Raw genomic sequence first — 20,053 nt, 5'->3', positions numbered from 1 at the left:
TCAGGGTAAAACAAGTTAAAGCTTTCTGCCATGTAATTGAAAAATATCTGTGCTGATTTAGTTTGACGTAGTACAGTACATGTGAGGGTGGAACATATTGAGGTGACGTGAGGCACTTGATTGTAAATGAGTTGTCAGATCTGTGAGAAAATCCCAGGAAGGCACACACTCGAGGAAATGCCACTGACCTGTCATTCGTTCCTCCCCAAAAGGAACACAAAAGTGATAGCTTGTTAAAAACTGACTAGATCGGAAATAGCTTAAAACCAAAAAACGAATAGTCTTGATTTGTGGTAAACTTCACGAGCTGCAACAGCAGCAATGTGAGTACTCTTCGCATCACTGAATAGATTATGTTTTCTACCATTAAATGATACATTGTCTTTGGACCTGGAAGTTTGTGGAGTTAGGTCCAGTATTGTTACTTTGAGCTCATGTTTAGACTGACCCTCCGGTGCAGTTCAGTGCAGTGGGAGTCCTGCATTATCCTGCATTAATACCTTTCTTCCACATGCGATTATCTAATTCCCTTTTAAGTGTCTCAGTTGACTCTGCTCCAACACCTACCCCTAGTAATTCATTCCATTTACTGCTTAGAAAAAGATCTTCCTAATTTCCCCCTTCTTGCTTCAAGTTTAATCTTAAATTCATGCTCTTGTAAGTTGCACTAGGGGATCAGTTGCTGATTTAAGCTTGTTTCCCACAGTTCTAGTCCTTAAGCTTATTAGAGTATTAGTTATCGCCATTGATAGATCACAACAAAATTTTGCCCATTGTTGATTTAAAGCTTTTTCTGTACATAAATGCATAGGACATTTATCTTTTTCTGTTGTATTAATTTGCTGTATAATAATTGCCCTCTTGTCTAGTTGCACATCCACATTATAAAGGTCTGTTGCATTATCTGGCTCAGAAAGTTGTGGGTTCAAGTTGCACTTTGGAGGTTTGGAGCTCATTGTCTAGGCTGACCCTCCTATGTAGTATTGGGGGAGTGCTGCATTGTCACAGATATAATCCTTTAGATGAGATGTTTAACTGACATTCTGTCTGCCTGTTCAGATTGATAATAAAGATCCCATGACACCCTTTGAAAAGAGAAGGGAGTTCCTCCCATAACCCAGCCAACCTTCCACCAGATAAAATTGGACCTTCATTTTATGTTTGTGGAACATTGCTGTGTGCAAATTTGCTGCCCACAACAACCACAGTCGCTGTACTCAACTGCAAATACCCATGAAGAGTTTTGAAACGTTTAGATGCTTAAATGCAAGTATTATATGTCCTGTTCAGATCGTAAGCCTCAATTGGTAGGTCTACGTTGAGATATATTTGTTCAGTGGTGGAATTCTTTCTCGCTAATTCATTTGCATTGCAGGTTATTGATCTACATGTGAGATAGTTGAGCTGGTCAGCCTATTTTTGGTTCTGCATTAGGGCTAATAGTTACCCTTCACCGTAAAATGTACAGTTGAGTTTATCTGTAAATGCAGTCACTACACTTGACAGCAATTACCTTTGAAGCACTTTGCAATGTTTTGATTTATGAATTTTTTTGAAATGCAAGGATTATTCTCACTAACTGTACTAAGCTATCTTGAGGTACGTTGCAATGGATATGGAACGATATCCTATAGGTCAAAGGCCTTTGTGATTAGAATATTCTGGGTAGCTCTGACTGAAGATCGACTAAAATAGATATAAAAGTTAATTTCACTCTTTCATAGTTCTTTCGGAGCTGGTGTCACCAATTTGTAAATTATTTTATAAGTACTCAACAGTAAATACCAGTCATTTAATGCAAGCTCATTCGAACATGCATATTTATGTAGAATTTGCATCTGACTAACCCAAGAAATATACAGCACGCAGAAGACCATTCAGCCTGTGATGTCTGTACTGGCTCTTTGAAAGAGCCTTTTACCTTTTCCCTTAGCCTTATACATTTATTTTTAAAAGATAAATCTCAGGTGTGCTAAATTCTGCTTTAAAAATGCAATCTAAACATACTGTGTGCAATTGGCTGCCGCTTTTTGCCTCCAAAATACACATCATTCCACTTTACAGTATATTTTGTGAATCACTTTGAGAAGTCTTGGAAGATATGATAAGGTGCTATATCAAATTCAAGGATTACTATTTTTTATTTTTATTAATACTGTTTTAATTTTGTTTGGGGAAAATGAGGCATTGGGTACTATTATAGAAGAATTCAAATGAGTAATTATGCCCTGTTTTTTTCTTTTCTCCCTCAGGATTTGTCAGGATCCATTGATGATTTGCCAACAGGGACGGAAGGAACATTAAGTTCTGGAGTTAGTGCGTCAGGATCCTCAAGTGGCCAAGGAGAACAGAGCAACCCTGCACAATCTCCCTTCTCCCCTCACGCCTCACCTCATCTCTCTGGTATCCGTGGCCCATCACCCTCTCCTGTTGGCTCTCCTGTTGGGAGTAACCAGTCCAGGTCGGGACCGCTTTCCCCTGCAGGTGTACCAGGTATATTGATTTATGTTGGTTCAACATGTTGTGCAGTTAGCAGTACCTTTTTGCAGCCGTGTTTTTCCAGGCACTTCCAGAAATATTATTGCTCTAATTAATGTCAACTCAAACAACAGCAACATGTGTATAGCTCCGTTCACATCAGGAGGACTTCCCAAGACGCTGGACAGTCAGGAATCCGCACCCGAGCTGGAAAGGAGCTCATAGAGAGCTGCATAGAGCTTCTTTAAAGGGGAGAACTCTTAACCGAGTTTGAAGATGAATTGCTTTTAAAATCCCCGAAGCTTACATCACATTCCCAGTTGGTAATCTTTTTAAAATACTAAAATGTTAAAGTCCCAATGTCATAGAAATGTGCCTTTATACAGATTGCACCTGTTTAATATTTGTCATAGAAATGCAGTTGGTTTGGTCTGCCTCCTTAATTGTCTTCTGTTGAACACTCTTCCTCTATTCCTCCGCCTCACCCCTTCCTTCCCCATCTTCAGATCGCGCCTGAAGACCTTCCTCTTCGACCGTGTCTACGGTCGCCTCCCCCTCCCCCGGCTTGGCGTCGTGCTCCGCCATTGTCAAGCGCTCTGGGACCTCTGTGTGAAGGGTGCTATATAAATGCAAGTTGTTGTTGATTAAGTAAGCTGTTGATGGCTTATACAAATGGCATTTACAGAAGTGCTTGCTCTCAGATACAAGAAAGTTGGAGGGGAACCTTTAATATTCAGTGTTGTACTGTACTCTGAAGATAAAATGTGAGCCATATGGGTGATGTGAACAGAGACAAAAACATGTATTTTTTATGTTAAACCAATGTAAAATGGTACAACGCTTTGTGTGAATGCTGCAAAATGATGGTGTCTTTCTGAAACTTTTAATTCTACCATGTGTGTAGTCTCTGAGTATATAAGCCTGTGCAACGTTGCAAACACAACACATCAGTGCACCTGTTCAGTACACACCACTAGGAAGCCCAGCAGTTAATGTATTCCTTCCTCTTTAACTAGTGTGTGTGCGGTCACAGCAATAACTTGAAAGTAATTATTAGATTTTCATCAAATTTGAACTTCCTGCCTGCCTGCTTTGTCATCAGAGTCTTTGTGAAAGCACAGTGAATCTCCACAAATGGGTTCCGAATTGCATGATTTGCAGATAGCAAATCTCACAGGGCTGCCAGGCTGTCCTGCTAGAACTCTGCTCAGTTGCCAATCTCAGTCCCAGTTTCCATGAGCTTGGCGCCCAAGCTGAATCGCATTCGGGTTGGCCCTGACACGTCCGTGAATCGCTGTTTACAAGCTCTAATGCAAATCCTGCCAATTTCCAACCCAATGAGTCCTGTCAACTCCAGGACCACTGCTGTTGGACATCATGTCCTGGATGAGGGCAAATTTCCTACAGTTGAATATGAACAAGACTGAGGCCCTTCTGATTGGCTCGCGCCAGCGCCTCTGTACCTCAGGCTCCGGCAGCATCAACCTCCATGCACACTACAACTCACCAAGTCAGTCAGGAACCTTGATGTCTTAAGAGCATAAGAATATAAGAATTAGGAGCAGGAGTAGGCCATTCGGCCCCTCGAGCCTGCCCCGCCATTTGATAAGATCGTGGTTGATCTTCAAACCTAACTCTAATGACCTGCCCTATCCCCATATCCCCTAATCCCTCTATTTTTTAAAAATCTATCAGTCTCAGCCTTGAAGATGTTCAAGGACTGAGCATCTACAGCCTTCTGGGGTAGTGAGTTCCATTCCTCAGGCCTCTGCCACTACCTCACCCCTCAGGCCTCTGCCACTACCTCACCCCTCAGGCCGCTGAAACTCTTGTTCATGCCTTCATCACCTCCAGGCTCAACTATGCAAATGCTCTGCTTGTCGGCCTTCCCAACTCCTCCCTCCACAGGCTGCAGATAATCCAGAACTCTGCAGCCGTGTCTCTCCCGCACCAAACTCCGTGACCCTATCTCCCCCACTCTCGCCTGACTCCACTGGCTCCCTATCCTTCAGAGGATCCAGTTCAAGATCCTGGTCCTCACATACAGAGCCCTCCATGACCTCGCCTTCACCCTATTTACGAGGATGGTACCAGGAATGAGGTACCTTGATTATGAGGAAAGGCTAGAGAGGCCAGGATTATTCTCACTGGAGCAGAGAAGTTTACGAGGAGATCTAATAGAGGTCTACAAAATCATGAGGGGATTTGATAGGTTAGAAAGGGAAAAACTGTTTCCACTGGTGGGTGTGTCGCAGACTCGAGGTCATAGATTCAAAATAGTCTCTAAAAGAAGCAGAGGGGAGGTGAGAAGAAATGTTTTCACGTAGCGAGTTGTTCGAATCTGGAACACATTGCCTGAAAGGGTGGTCAAGGCCGATTCGATAACTACTTTTAAAAGCGCGGTGGACGGGTATTTGAGGAGGACGGGTTTGCAGGTTATGGGGAAAGGGCTGGGAAGTGGGATTGACATTACATTGCTCTATTCAAAGAGCCGGCACAAACTTGATGGGCCGAATGGCCTCTTTTTGTGTTGTACAATTCTATGATTCTGTGATACTTCTGCGACCTCCTAATCCCCTACCAACCCGCCTATCCCCTCCGCTCAGCCGGCTCTGGCCTGTTCCACCTCCCCCGACCCACTCGCCCCACCATTGGCGGGAGAACCTTCAGCCACTCTGCCCATAACCTCTGGAATTCCATCCCCCAGTCAATCCGCCTCGCCCCCTCCTTAGCCTCCTTCAAGTCCTGTCTCAAGACTCTCCTCTTCGACCATGCCATCGGCCACCCACCTTCTCCTCCCCTCCCTTTCCCCCCCAACCCCAGCTCGAGTCTGAAAACTCTGTTCAGCGCCTTGGGACATCCTCCCAACGTGAAAGGCGCTATACAAATATAAGCTTGTTGTTGCTGAATACTCATTTCCCAGCTCATACCCTGTGCTCGAGGTTTGAATCTGGACTAATAATAATTCTTGCGTTGGATATAGCACCTGATCGTGCCATTGAGACGTCTCAAAGCGCTTCACACAATATACTGTAAAGTGTAGTTTTGTGGGTGAAACGCTAAATTTGTGCTGAACTAAGTGACCAGACCTGGATTAAGTGCGTAACAGCCGTCATTGGTCTCTTCATGCATTTATTTTGAGCTATTGATGTATATTTGGGACTTAAAGTAATTATTCTACTGTACTATATGTAAAGTTGATGGATGACTTCCTTTTTCCAAACTTTTGAATGCTCTCCAAAAAGCGTATGGGCTTGCAGCTGATAACCTACATCAAATGCAAGGATTATTATTTCACATGTTAACGTTTATTCTAACTCGGTTGATGGCACTCTCTCATCTTGGTTAGAAAGTTGTGGATTCAATCTAGGTAGAATTTCAATACAGTGCTGGGATGTGCTGCACTGTTGGAGGTGTCATCTTTCAGATGAGACGTTAAACCGAGATCCCATCTGCCAGTTCAGGTTAAAGACCCCATCGCGCTATTTAAAAAGAGAAGGATGCTTCCCCTGGCCAACAATCCCCCAGATAAAATTGGCCACACAACTGAACCATGTTCTGACGAAGGGTCATGGACCCGAAACGTTGACTCACTTTCCTTTCTCCATAGATGCTGCCTGACCTGCTGAGTTTTCCCAGCGACTTCTGTTTTTGTTTCCGCCTTTCTCACATGTCTCCTGGTCAAAAATGAAAAGAAAAGGCAGAGTATCATTTGTTTAATTTAGGTTTTAAGCATTATTGCTTTGTCTCTGATTAGTGAGAGTGATTGACATATTATATCTATTATGCCCAGACGTTTACATCCATTTTATGCAGCAAACCTTGAATGCTATTCAAGCCATTGGATCAGTTCAGTTAGTAAAACTATTTAGTCACTGAGCCAAATCAGCGTAGAGTTCCAGTTCTGGCTGCTCGAGCACAGATGGTGGAAAACTGGCCTGACAGTTCACTGTTGCCAACTGTGGCTCAAGCATCTCCACAGCTAGCATCGTTCTTTGACATGCACAAAAACGGCCTTCTACTCCAACATCATCTTGGAGGCTAAACACAACCCTAAAATCCTTTTTTCTATCACCCACTACCTCCTCCGTGCCCCCCCTCGGCCTCCTCAATCTTATAATAATAATAATAATCCTTGCATTTGATATAGCGCTTTTCACGTCGGGAGGACGTCCCAAAGCGCTTCACAGAACACACTGTAAAGTGAATTGACTGTATATTTGTGGGCGAACGCGGCAGCCAATTGCGCACAGCAATGTCCCACAAACAGTCATGGATTGAAAATGACCAATTTTATTATTGTTTTTGGTTTTGGAGGGATTATTATTAGGCTCTGTGTGGAGTAAGGAAACTTGCCCAAGGTTTCGCCCTCTGCCTGGAATTGAACTCAGGTCTCTAGCTTGCAAAGCGAGTGCTCAACCACTGAGCTACAGGACTCCTCAATCTTCATATCAAATGCCTAATGCGAGGAGGTCATGGACTTCTTTTCATCTAAAATTCATAACATCCGCCAGACAGCCTCATCCACCTGCCCATGTCACCCACCACCACCCCCTCTCTGTCCCCCTCACCCTCACCATCATCTGCTCCTACCACCACCCCCATCCTACATTCCTTCCTCCCCATCTCTCCCTCCTCCCTCTCACCCACCATCACTTACATGAAACCCACCACCTGCTGCCTCGACCCCCTCCCCACCAACTTGCTGGTCACCCAACTCCCCCTCCTCTGCCCACTGCTGGCTGACGTCATCAACCAGTCCCTCTCCTCCGGATCAGTCCCTGTCTCCCTCAAAACTACTGTCATCACCCCCTCCTAAAAAAACCCTCTCTAAATCCCTCAAACCCCAGCCACTACCGCCCTATTTATAACCGGCTCTTCCTCGCAAAAGTCCTAGAATGCATTGTTGCCAACCAACTTCGCGCACACCTCTCCTCCCACTCCCTCTTCGAACCCCTCCAGTCCGGTTTCCACTCTGCCCACAGTACAGAAACTGACTTGTTAAAGTCACAAACGGCTTCCTCTCTATCTGTGACCAGGCCTCCCTCTGCCTCCTTGTCCTCCTGGACCTCTCCGCCACGTTCAACACAGTCGATCACGCCATCCTCCTCCACCGCCTTTCCTCCGTTATCCACCTCAGTGGGACCGCACTCGCCTGGTTCGAGTCCAACTTCACAAACGGCTTCTCCTCCCGCTCTCACCCTATCCATCCTTGGCCCCCTCCTCTTTCTGATCATATGCTCCCTCTTGGGGATGTCATCCGCAGACATGGGGTACATTTCCACATGTATGCGGATGACACCCAACTCTATTTTCCATCTCTCTTTGCGACCTCCAGTCCCCTGATGTTCTGTCAGCCTGCCTGTCGGATCTCAGGGGCTGGATGAGCGTACATTTCCTTCAGCTGAACGTTGACAAGACGGAAGCCATACTCTTTGGCTCTCGTCACGTCTAAAATCTGACGGTTCTCACCTCCTCCACCTACCCGACCTCCCCCTAAAACTCTCCGAACCTGTACGCAACCTAGGCGTCAGGTTCGACCCCCAATTATCCTTCCTCCCCCACATCCAGTCCCTCACCAGCACCGCTTTCTTCCACCTCCGACGCATCGCCCGTCTCCGCCAACACCTCTCTCCGAAAGCCGCTGAAACCCTTGGTCCATGTCTTTGTCACCTCTCGGCTGGACTGTTCTAACGCCCTCCTCACCGGCCTTCCCTCCACTACCATTCATAAAATCCAGCGTATTCAAAACTCTGCCGGCCGCATTCTCATCCCACCAAACTCCAGTCCCCGATTACCCTAGTCCTTGCCAGACTGCACTGGCTGCCTGTCCCAGAAAGGATCGGCTTCAAGATCCTCACCCTTGTCTTCAAATCCCTCCACTCCTCTGCACCCCCCTACCTTTCTGACCTCTCTCCTAAAAGCAGTGCCCATTGCCTTCGTTCCTCCAGGTCTGGCCTTCTCCTTGTCCCCCGAGTCCTCCACTCCACACTCGGCGGCCGTGCCTTCAGCCATTATGCCCCGAGGCTCTGGAACTCCCTTCCTCACTCCCTTTGTCTCGCTTCCTCCTTTCCTATTTTCAGGTCTCTGCTGAAGACCTTTCTCTTCGACCGCGCCTTTGGTCACCTTCCTCCCCCTCCCCCTGGCTCGGCCCCAGGATCCATTACTATGAAGCGCTCTGAGACGCCGTCCAGCATGGAGAGCGCTATATAAATCCAAGTTGTTGTTGTAGCTCAATGGTTAGAGCACTCGCCTTGCAGGCGAGTGGACCTGGGTTTGATTCCTGGGCAGAGCAAAACCTTGGGCAAATTTCCTTAATCCACACGCTTTGTTTACCTAGCAGTGAGTAGGAACCCAGTTGTTAGTCGATTGGCGGATCACTTTTCCAGAGGTAATTATCCCTTTTAAAGAAAAATAATAATTTTGTCACTCAATCCACAGTTGTTTGCAGGACACTGCTGTGCGCAATTGGCTGTAGAGATTTCCCACAAAATATAGTCAGGTCACTTTGCAATATATTCTGTGAAGCGCTTTGAGAAGTCTCGATCCAGAGACTCCTGCTAGAATATGCATGTGCATTACGATATATTTTTAACCATAATCACCCAGAAACAGCAGCCATACAAAACCTAAAACTTTTGAATGTGGCTCAATGTCAGGTGAGGACAGGATCAGTCTTGCCTGTGACGTACGTATGGTTGAATATCCTATTCTATTGGAGTCCTGTGGCTTAGTGGTTAGAGCACTTGCCTCTCAAGCGAGAGACCTGGGTTCGATTCCCGGGCAGGGCGAAACATGGGCAAGTTTCCTTCACACGTCTGTGTTTACCTAGCAATAAGTAGGAACCTGGTTGTTGATTGTGTTTCAGGGTGTAATGGTCCCTTAAAAAAAAAAAAAAATTTGGTCACCTCAATCCACAACTATTTATGGGACCCTGCTGTGCGCTATTGACTGCCGCGTTTCGTCCACAAAATATACATCAACAACAATAAACAACAACAACAACAACAAGATTCCATTTATAGAGCGCCTTTCACGTCAGGAGGACGTCCCAAGGCGCTGCACAGTTGGGTCATGACCCGAGCAGGGGGGAAATGGTCAGGGTGAGGGGAGGGAAGGGAGGGAGAGAGGAGGGGGGAAATGGTCAGGGTGAGGGGAGGGAAGGGAGGGAGCGAGGAGGAGGAAGAGAGTCGAGAGGGGAGCTGAAGGCACGGTCAAAGAGAAAGGTTTTGAGACCGGCCTTGAAGGAGGAAAGGGAGGAGGCGGCGAAGGCACTGGGGGATGGAGTTCCAGAGCCTCGGGGCTGAGAGGCTGAAGGCCCGACCACCGATAGTAGGGCGGTTGGGGCGGGGGACGTGGAGCAGACCGGAGCCAGAGGAACGGAGGGTACGGGCAGGTAGGTAGGGGGATAGTAGGTTGGAGAGGTAGGAGGGAGCAAGGCCGTGAATGGCCTTGTAGGTGAGGATGAGGATCTTGAATTCGATCCTCTGGGGGATGGGGAGCCAGTGGAGGCGAGCGAGGGTGGGAGTGATGTGGTCCCGAAGCCTGGTGCGGGACAGTACACGAGCTGCAGAGTTCTGAATGACCTGCAGCTTGTGGAGGGAGGTGGCGGGAAGGCCGGCGAGGAGAGAGTTCCCATAGTCCAGCCTTGAGGTGACAAAGGCGTGAACCAGGGTTTCAGCGGCGTGAGGGGTGAGGTAGTGCCGTAATCTGGCGATATTCCGGAGGTGATTACATTTGTAAAGCACCTTTCACATCGGAAGGTCGTCCTAAGACGCTGGACAGTCAATGATTTGGATCCGAGCAAGGGTTTGGGATCAGGAGGGGTGGAGGGCAGGGAGGATAGTAGAGTGGTCGAAGAGGAGGATTTTGATATGTGCCTTGAAGGAGGCAAGGAAGGATGACAAGTGGACTGTGAGATGGAGTACCAAAGGGGGCAGAGAAGCTGAAGGTCCAACCACCGATGGTGGAGCTGGCCGGGTGGGGGACATGGAGCAGGCCGGAGCCTGCTGAGTGGAGGGAGTAGACAGGTTGATGTGGTGTCAGCAAGTTGCAGAGTTAGGGAGAGCAAAACCGTGGAGGGCTTTGAAGGTGAGGACAAGGATTTTGAAGTCTTATCCGATGGGAGATGGGGAGCCAGTGGAGTCGGGCGAGGATGGGGGTGATAGGGTTCTGGAGCCTGGTGTGAGAGAGGACACGAGCTGCAGAGTTTTGATGATCTACAGCCTGTGGAGGGAAGAGTTGGGAAGTCCAACAAGCAGGGAGTTTGCATAGTTGAGCCTCGATGTAATGAAGGCATGTATGAGGGTTTTGGCGGCCTGCAGTGTGAGACAGTGTCAGAGCCGGGTGATGTTGTGGAGGTGGGGGATGGCAGAGCGGGTCATGGCGTAGATATGGGGAAGAAAGGATAGTTGAGAGTCAAACAAGACCCCAAGGTTCCGTACTGGCTTAGTGAGGTGAAGTGTGCAACCGTGGATGGTGATGCTGTCAGCGCCTGAGGTGTGAAAGTGCTGACGGAAGCCAATCAGGAGAGCCTCAATCTTGCTGACGTTCAACTGTAGAAAGTTAGCTCTGATCCAGGACTTGATGTCTGACAGACATTCTGTGGTCCTGGAGGAGTTGAGGGTGGAGGCAGAGAGATATGGGTACGATCCAGATACATGTGGAAGTTGACCATGTCTGTGGATGATATCACCAAGAGGGACTAGGTACAGGTTGAAGAAGAGAGGACCAAGGACAGAGCCCTGAGGAACACTGCACAAGACAGTGCTGGGGCTGGAGGAGAAGTTGTTCGTGGAGTCAATTCATTTTACAGTATATTCTATGAAGAGCTTTGAGACGTCTCAAAGACATGATATCAAATGCAAGAATTATTATTATTTGCAACACTTGTTGCCTGGGTTTACACAATAAGAATGTCCATTGAGTGAAGTAATGAAGGGCAGCTGGTGCGTGTGGAACTGCGTGAGCCAGTATTTTCAGAGAGAATAGAAAGATATTGCGGCTCGAGAGGAGATAGGTCGTCAACATCTTAAAATAAATAAAAGGACGCACATTTTTCTAACTTTAAAATCCTTTGTTCACAATATTTTCCGTTTTGTCAGTACTTTATAGATTTTCTTCTCTTGCTTTTCCAACTCCACAAGCTCCACCCAGTGGCAAAGATATGCACCAAAGAATCACTTGAAGTGTTAGAGATGAGACTCACGGATCTAGTCCCTTTTAAATGACAACAAAAGGTTATAATGTTTAATGATAATCCTCGTATTTGATATAGCACCTTATCACATCTTTGAGACATCACAAAACACTTCACAGAATATACTGTGATGTGAATTGACTGTATATTTCGTGGGCGAAAGGCAGTATACATTTGTTAAGATATTTAAATCTATCACATGTATTTAAGAGGTAACTCAATGCATATATGTGGGAATAGAGTGTTGTAGGAGAGGTTGATAGGAAAGCTTGTGTGGATTACAAACAGCGACATGGGCTACTTGAGTCAAATGGTTTGTTGCTGTGCACTTTATGTAATTCTGTGTGAGATAAAAGATCCACATAAAATTTCCATCTTATGCTCCGGAACTGTGTGTTTAATAATATCGATCCTCAGATTACATAATATCATAAAACTCCAGATTGTATTCCAACATCATGATACACTGCGTCCGGCTAACCTTTGATTAAAGTGTGGTTGGCAATGCGATTCAGCTTTTATGCTGAAGTCATTTTGTGTGCGTATGGTCATTTGGTCTATAGTGGAGTCCTGCAGCTCAGTGGTTAGAGCACTCGCCTTATAAGCAAGAGACCTGGGCAGGGCGAAACGTTAGGCAAGTTTCCTTACTCCACACACCTCTGTTTATCTAGCAGTAAGTAGGAACCCGGATGTTAGTCGATTGGCGGATCAAGTTTCCGGGGCCAATAATCCCTTTTTTTAAAAAAAATTGTGACTGTTTGTGGGACGCCGCTGTGCGTAATTGGCTGTCATATTTCGCTCACAAAATAGTCAATTCACTTTACAGTATATTCTCAAAAGACGTGATAAGACGCTGTATCAAATGCAAGGATTGTTATTGTATATAAATATATATATGTAAATATATATATGCCTGACATGGACTCCGGCTGTGAGGATAAAATGTGGCCATCAAGACAGCTTCAGGAGGGAAGTTGTGTGGTCGGGCACAAATTCCGGTTAATCCATGAATCCTTATTAAGCAGCTCAGACAACATAAATTTACATTTGCTAAAGGTTGGCCAAAGGATTAATGTTTTCTCCCCTTTCTGAAAGTAGAAGTTGATCCATTTTCACCGACTAATTCTCCTCTATTTCACCACTGGCGGCTGAGCATTCAGTTGCGACACCCGCCCAGCTCTGCATTTCTCTCCCCAAATTCTTCTCACTTTTCCTTCAAAACCTTCCTCATTACATCTCTTCAGTTATGCACTTGGTCAACACTCTTAATTCCCTTCCTCTTCACCTTGCTCAGTGGCAACTATCATCTCTGTCAAGCATATTCGCTCCACGTGAAAGACATTGTGCATGTTGTAATTTTAGTCTTCTACCCCTTCTGCCCTCCTCTCCTCCATCTGGGACGAGCAAACTCAGCACAGGCTACTGGGGATCTTCTTGGTCTGCAGTGGAGTCCTGTAGATTAGTGGTTAGAGCACTTGCAGAGCGAAACGTTGGGCAAGTTTCCTTACTCCACACGCCTCTGTTCACCTAGCATTGAGTAGGAACCCAGTTGTTAGTTGATTGGCGATTCACTTTTCCAGGGGTAATAATTCTTTCAAAAAGTCGAAAGTAAGTATTTTTTAAATAATAATTTGGTCACTCAATCACAACTGTTTGTGGGACACTGCTGTGCGCAATTGGCTGCCACGTTTCGCCCACAAAGTATACAATCGATTCATTTTACAGTATATTCTGTGAAGCACTTTTGAGACGTCTCGAAGACATGATAAGGTGCAAAGATTATTATTACACACAGTTTAAACGTCACAAGTTGTGCAGATAAAGATGGCTTTTTGGCCCATTAACAACGACAGCAACTTGTATTTAAATAGCACCCTCCACATGGAGAAGAGTTTATTTATTCATCTGATCCTTCTAGAATGCCAGCGCTGTCGTCTTTCCTTCCAGCTTTTAAATGAGTTCGGTGTCCTGGCCTTTATGCTGTTATGAGCTATAACGTGTTCCAATTACTCTGTGAAGAAATACATCTTGTATCAAGTTTTAAATTATCCTTCACAATCCAGAACAGCGTCCTCGTATCCTGCTGCGTCGGCGTATCGTGAAGTGGTTGTTCTAGGTTTCCTTCCTCTGACCCATTTGCCTTTATAATGTCCCCTCTTTTGCTGAAGGCTGTGCTTAGGATTCATTACATTCAGTAAAAGCCAGTGGCACCACAGACTATTGAGAAGATGACTGGAGGAGTCTGACACAACACCACACAAAATTGGTCTGACCAAAAGATCAAGTTGACTTTAATTTTCCTTACCTTGGTTCAGACATGAATGGATTCAGTTTACTAACAAAGCAAAAATTCTGAAGCGCTGGACAAATTGTTATTTGCTGCAAGCATTTGTCAGCCGTTTCATTCTGCTGAGTAAACACGGAACACGTTTAAATATTAAATAGAGGGCTGGAAGCAGCAGAACTCATTGTTTTGACGGAGTGTGTTGGCTTTCTGTTGCAGATTTGTTCCGAGAGCACATGCCCTTTTTCTATCACAAGGTCACATTTTCAGGATAAGGAAATAGCTCATAACAGCATAAATCAACGTTTATTGGTAGGAAAATCTGTGCTGTTTATGAATGTATACAGCAAGTTTGCAGACTGTAGGAAATTAGGCCCCAGTCAGCTGGAGGGTTACATTCACATGACAAATGGAGCCCCAACAGAATTAAATTCTGCCTGTAAGTTAACACACAATGCCTTAAATATTTTATGTGTAGGGTCCTTCTCATACTGCTGTTAACTTGGCCATGAGATGTGCCTGAAAGTGCATACCAGTTTGAAAGTGTTATTTCCAGTTAATGTATTCTAAGTTCATCTGTAATTTCAAAGAACAGATCATGGGGCAAGGAAATAAACCTCCCACCGATTTCAATAGTTCAATAACTTAGAGAATCTGGGTTCGATTCCCCGGCAGGATGAAACCTTAGGCAAGTTTCCTTACTCCACATACCTCTGATTACCTAGCAGTAAGTGGGAACTCAGTTGTTAATCGATTGGCGCTATTCCGGGGGTAATAAATCCCTTCAAATAAATAAAATAATAATGTGGTTATTCAAACCACGACTGTTTGTGGGACGCTGCTGTGCGCAATTGGTTGCCGCGTTTCACCACAAAATATACAGTCGATTCATTTTACAGTATGTTCTGTGAAGCGCTTTGAGACGTCTCAATAACGTGGTACGACGTTGTATTAAATGCAAGGATTGTTATTATTATTTTATTCTATCCAGTCATGCCTCTTGCCTCTGATAGAGGGATCCAAAGTATAATCTTTTGGACAGGTGGAACACACTGGGCCAGAATGTCATAGAGATGGAATCAATTAGGGTATTTAAAAGGGAGATAAATTACATTAAAACAAATTACATTTTATGACAAGAACCTGTCTCAAAGCACTTCACAGTTGATATTGTAAATTATACTGACTTTGGTATCTTTACAGGCAAATGAGGCAGCCAATTTGCACACAGCAATGTCCACAAAAACTCATCAAATGAATGACCAACTCTGTAGTTTATTAGGCAGTCAGCTGCTGGAGACGATTTGGAAACAAAATTATTGCATTTATCAAATCGCTAAAATTATACAAGACACAATTTAGAAGATGTCAACGCTTGAACTTGTTGGTATCTGAGAATATTATCCAAGCAATTATTGTCCTCTTTAACTGTATGCCAAACAAATCCCACCTTTTTATCGGAATCTGTGGAACAGAATGTTTTAAGATTTGTAGAGTTTTATTAGAAATCTTTCTTGACGTCAGCCTTTGTCTCTGCTGATGTCTCTTGCCTCTGCCCCCACCCTTTGGAACTCCATTCCACAGACTGTTCGCCTTGCTCCCTCTCTTGCCTCCTTCAAGGCATAACTCAAGACCCTCCTCTTCGACCGCACCTTCTACCACCCTCCTACCCTCACCCTCCCTGCCCCTCCATCCTAACCCCCTGCTCGGGTCCAAATTCCTAACTATCCAGGGCCTTGGGACATCCTCCCAACGTGAAAGGCGCTGTGCAAGTGTCATTTGTTGTTGTTGTTGGGCAAATGGTCACCTTTTCTCCTCCTCATAACATACCAAAGAATAAGTTCTGCTTCTAGATTTTTTTTGTCTCTAAAATTAGAAAGGAAATCCCGGGAGCAACCATGATGTGCTTTAACATTTTGTCTCTTCTTTGTGTAACTGATGAACTAACAACTTCTTGTGTTATCTCTGCCCTGTTTTATTACAACACAGGCAATCAGATGGCACCTCAGCCACCGAGTAACCAGTTAGATGTCGGCTCCCATCCTGCCATGAGTCAATCCCCTATGTCACAGGAGCGAGGTTAGTTGTTTTCTTACTATGCCTTGTTTTAATGACGCTGCTATCATTGGGATGTTAAGTTAATACTAAGTACTATCAGGAGTAAGTATACAATAGACAATAAGCATATTTATTTTTAATCGTGTGCATGTATATTACATATAATAATAATCCTTGCATTTGATATAGCGCCTTATCACGTCCTTGAGACGTCTCAAAGCACTTCACAGAAAATGCTGTAAAGTGTAGTGACTGTGTTTTGTGAACAAAACGTAGCAGCCAATTGCGCACAGCAGTGTACCACAAACATTTGTGAATTGAGTGACAAAATTATTACTATTCTTATATTTAGATTATTTCAAGCAATGACCTAACGGTCCACTTCACGAGACACAATATCTTGTGTCCCAATAATCGCAACCACATCAGCTAGCAAGTGTCCTTGGGACATTTTTATATAGATTATATATATGTGGGGAACCCGGGTCCTATCGCTTGCGAGGCGAGTGCTCAAACCACAAAGCTACAGGACTCCACAATGGGAATTTCAGACCTGTGGAGCCCTTTAAGATATCTCAAAGACATGATAAGGAGCTCTGTCAAATGCAAGGATTCTTATTATTATTCTCCTCCGGCAAAAAATTATATTTACGCATCAGCCTAGAGGCCTCAAGCCCGACCTGCCTAGATTAATTCAAAGTTCACTTGTGGTCGAGGAACGCACAGGTTTCAACCTTTATCAAAAGGTCAGTGGAAATAATTTTTTTTTAAAACCTCCAAACTTAATGTATGGCTAAAGATTCACAAGGTAACAAAAACTCATGTCTCAACTCAAATGGTTAGCGGGCACCAGAACCTGGAGAGGAAGGGATTACTGACCTGACGTGTACTGCCATCTCGTGGCTAAACAACGATACAGCAAGTTTGTAACTGGAAGCTGCATTTAAATAAATTCGCCGACAGAATACACAGTCACTACACTTTACAGTTTATTCTGTGAAGTGCTTTGCGACATCTCAAAGACATGATAAGGTGCTATATCAAAATGTAAGCATTAGGAGACAGTGAACAGTGGTCAGATTCAAGTGAAAAGGCTTCATTTAATCTGTTGTTAAAATCATGCACGAGTTTGTAACAAATTCTAAGGAAGCACATTTTGAGCTGGAATCATTCTTGTAACAAAGGGCACATTAAACACATTGAGTTTTGATTCTGCTGGTTGCAAATTTTAATCCCGTGATTCAGAAATCATGCAGGGCAGAAATGGCATTTTAAAAAGGGGTAGTGACTGCCAGAATGACTGACGGGGGTGGGGAGAAACAAAAAACCTTGGAGAAGTACATTTTGTATTTGTGGTTGCTAAGATTATGTTTTAAAAAGTCTGAGAATCCAAGAATGTTTCTTGAATTGTGGTGTTGATAAATTGACAAGTTAAAATTGTACAAAGGTATTTGTTATCATCGTACAATGTATCACCGCGTAACTTCTATCCAAACTGTTGTGCGATTCAAGCATTTGCTTTCAGCGGAACGTTGATGTGTACCGACTACTGTGGGCATAATTGTGAGCTCTGAATTCGTTAAAACTTCTCTCAGATAAGGTTCCTCAAAAGCTCTTTGACGGTATTGTTTATTGACTGAATCGTTAGGGAAACATTTCTAGATCAATTTTATATCAGCTGCATTTACACTGAGGCAAGCTGCCGCCAATCCACCTCAAGGTGGTCTCAGCAGGCAGGCTCCAGTTCTCTGATCATCCCACTCAATGCCACTTATATACTGTGTGCTTTTCACAGCAAGTAGCTCTCAACCTTGGGTGATAGCAATTGAGAACAGAACATTTTAAATCCAAACCACTGTTCCAAACCAGTCTATTGTTGGATATAGTGATGTTTTCAACAGTCGCTTCCAACAGTATAAGCTAAAAGAAAATGATTTTAATTTTTATAGAGTCTTATCAGATCCAAACATGTTAGAAACAATTACTGTTGTATGCAATAACTTTTTTTTATGGGCAAAAGAGGCACCCGCCTAGACCAGCAAAGACTAACCAATCAATCTGGAGAAAGTCCTTTCTCCTTTCAGATAGTTTATGGGATTTTTAAAAATTCACTGTCTCCACAGTACTGAACCAGAGACAAATTCTCCTGATCCAAGCTGACAGAACAACAACAACAACAATAAATTAGCTTAATGGTTAGAGCACTGGTAAGGCAAAATGCCTTTGTTTACCTAGCAATAAATAGAACCCGGTTAGTCAATTGGATCGCTTTCCAGGGATAGTTATCCCTTCGAAACAAATAATAATAATAATTTGGTCACTAATTCCACAACCGTTTATGGGACGCTGTTGTGCGCAATTGGCTGCCACGATTCATCCACAAAATATACAGTCCATTCACTTTACAGTATATCCTGTGAAGCGCTTTAAGACGTCTCGAAGACGTGATAGGCAACCAAATGCAATGATTATTATTATTAATAAATTACATTTGTATAGCGCCTTTCACATCGGGAAGACGTCTCAAGGCGCTGGGAGGACAGAGGGCAGGATTTATTTTCTTAAACGCTAATACTGTTCCTAATAATCAGCAATGTCACTCAGCAATTCAGTCACCAAATCAATGATCTGATCACCCAAAGGATTTGACCACAGAAATCTTAAATGTGACAACATCATCAATGACCAGATAAATGCCCGATGCTTCCAATCAGTCACCTTCACTTCTAGCTTCTGATAACTTTTGTGGCAGCCTTACAGTGGAAATTGTTAAATTAAATTAGTGTGTTTAAAAGTTGTCATGGAATTGTTCCGAACCTTTTGATCATTAATAAAAATAATGTATTTAATGTTGCGCCTTATAACATCGGCAGCATCTCAAAGGGCTTCACAGCATTTACAGTAAAGTGTAGTGACCCTGTATTTGTAAGAGTGCCTGGACACCAAGTTGCACACAGTAATGTCCCACATATATTCATGAATAACTGGTTGATTGATGGCCAGAACACTGGGAGAAACTCTTCTCTTTTCGTATAATGCCATGGGATCTTTTAAGTCCACATGAACAGGCAAATGGGACCTCATCTTGTGATGTCACCTCAGCCAACTAAAATTAGATCTAACTAAAGTGTCAATTCTTATGAAGGTTTCAGACAATGAGCTAACACTGATATTCCCCCTCCAATCCTTTCCTCCTGTATCATACAAAAGAATGGACCAATATTTTGTGACATTGTAATAATCTTTGCATTTTGAAATAGCGCCTTATCACTTCTTCCAAGACATCTCAAATGGCTTCACAGGATTTACTGTAAAGTGAATCAACTGTATCTTTTGTGGGCAAAATTGTGGATGTTAATCTGAGACCGAAACATGTGCTTGTGTGTATTTCAACACTGGATGTTCTGTTTCTGAGAACATGCAGTTCAGACTGAGCCAGACTAACAGTGCATTCGTTTCTGAGCAGATTAGCAAAAAATCAGTTGTATGTTGAGCAGATGGTGATAAGAAGCACAGACACTCCACTAAAGTGTCCTACTGATCAGCTTTTTCACAGCTTTTTTTTGAGAGGAGGAAGGGTCTGATGCTTTTTTCTGTTCATTACTGTTCCCGTGACTGTTTGTGGGACACTGCTGTGCACAATTGGCTGCCGTGTTTCGCCCGCAAAATATACAGTCAATTCCTTCACAGTATATTCTGTGAAGTGCTTTGAGACGTCTCAAAGACATGATAAAGCGCTGTATCAAATGCAAGGATTATTATTAGTCGTTGCTTTTGAAAAAGCTGTCTGTTACCCTTTGAGGGCAAAATTTTAAAGTAGGTAAGTGTTGGGCCTAATTTTCAGCCAAATGCAATCTCCGAATGAATGACAGCGTCAATGCTGTATACATCATACACTCGAAGAATAAAAAAATGTGATGTATCTTTTAATTAATATGTATAGTATATATACATGCCAGTCATGTCCATTTGGCCTCCTGTTGTCCCTCGTCTCCTACTCTCCACCTTCGGTGGCTGTACCTTCAGCCACTAAG

At 44.0% G+C, this 20,053-nt stretch overlaps 1 protein-coding gene across 2 annotated transcripts in view; it reads left to right on the top strand.

Annotated features, from left to right (window-relative positions):
* arid1b (AT rich interactive domain 1B (SWI1-like)) overlaps positions 1-20,053 on the top strand; it is a 283,137-nt gene that overhangs the window by 184,070 nt on the left and 79,014 nt on the right. For both annotated transcript variants that reach the window (XM_007905499.2, XM_007905498.2), the window contains exons 5-6: positions 2,253-2,493; positions 15,951-16,040. In XM_007905499.2, coding sequence (XP_007903690.2) covers positions 2,253-2,493; positions 15,951-16,040 — 331 coding nt within the window. The remainder of the gene's footprint in view (positions 1-2,252; positions 2,494-15,950; positions 16,041-20,053) is intronic.

The sequence above is a fragment of the Callorhinchus milii genome, unplaced genomic scaffold, assembly GCF_018977255.1.
Source record: "Callorhinchus milii isolate IMCB2004 unplaced genomic scaffold, IMCB_Cmil_1.0 Scaffold3, whole genome shotgun sequence".
Taxonomy (NCBI): Eukaryota; Metazoa; Chordata; class Chondrichthyes; order Chimaeriformes; family Callorhinchidae; genus Callorhinchus; species Callorhinchus milii.
The sequence above is the reverse complement of the archived record's forward strand: the minus strand, read 5'-3'. Positions and strand labels throughout refer to the sequence as shown.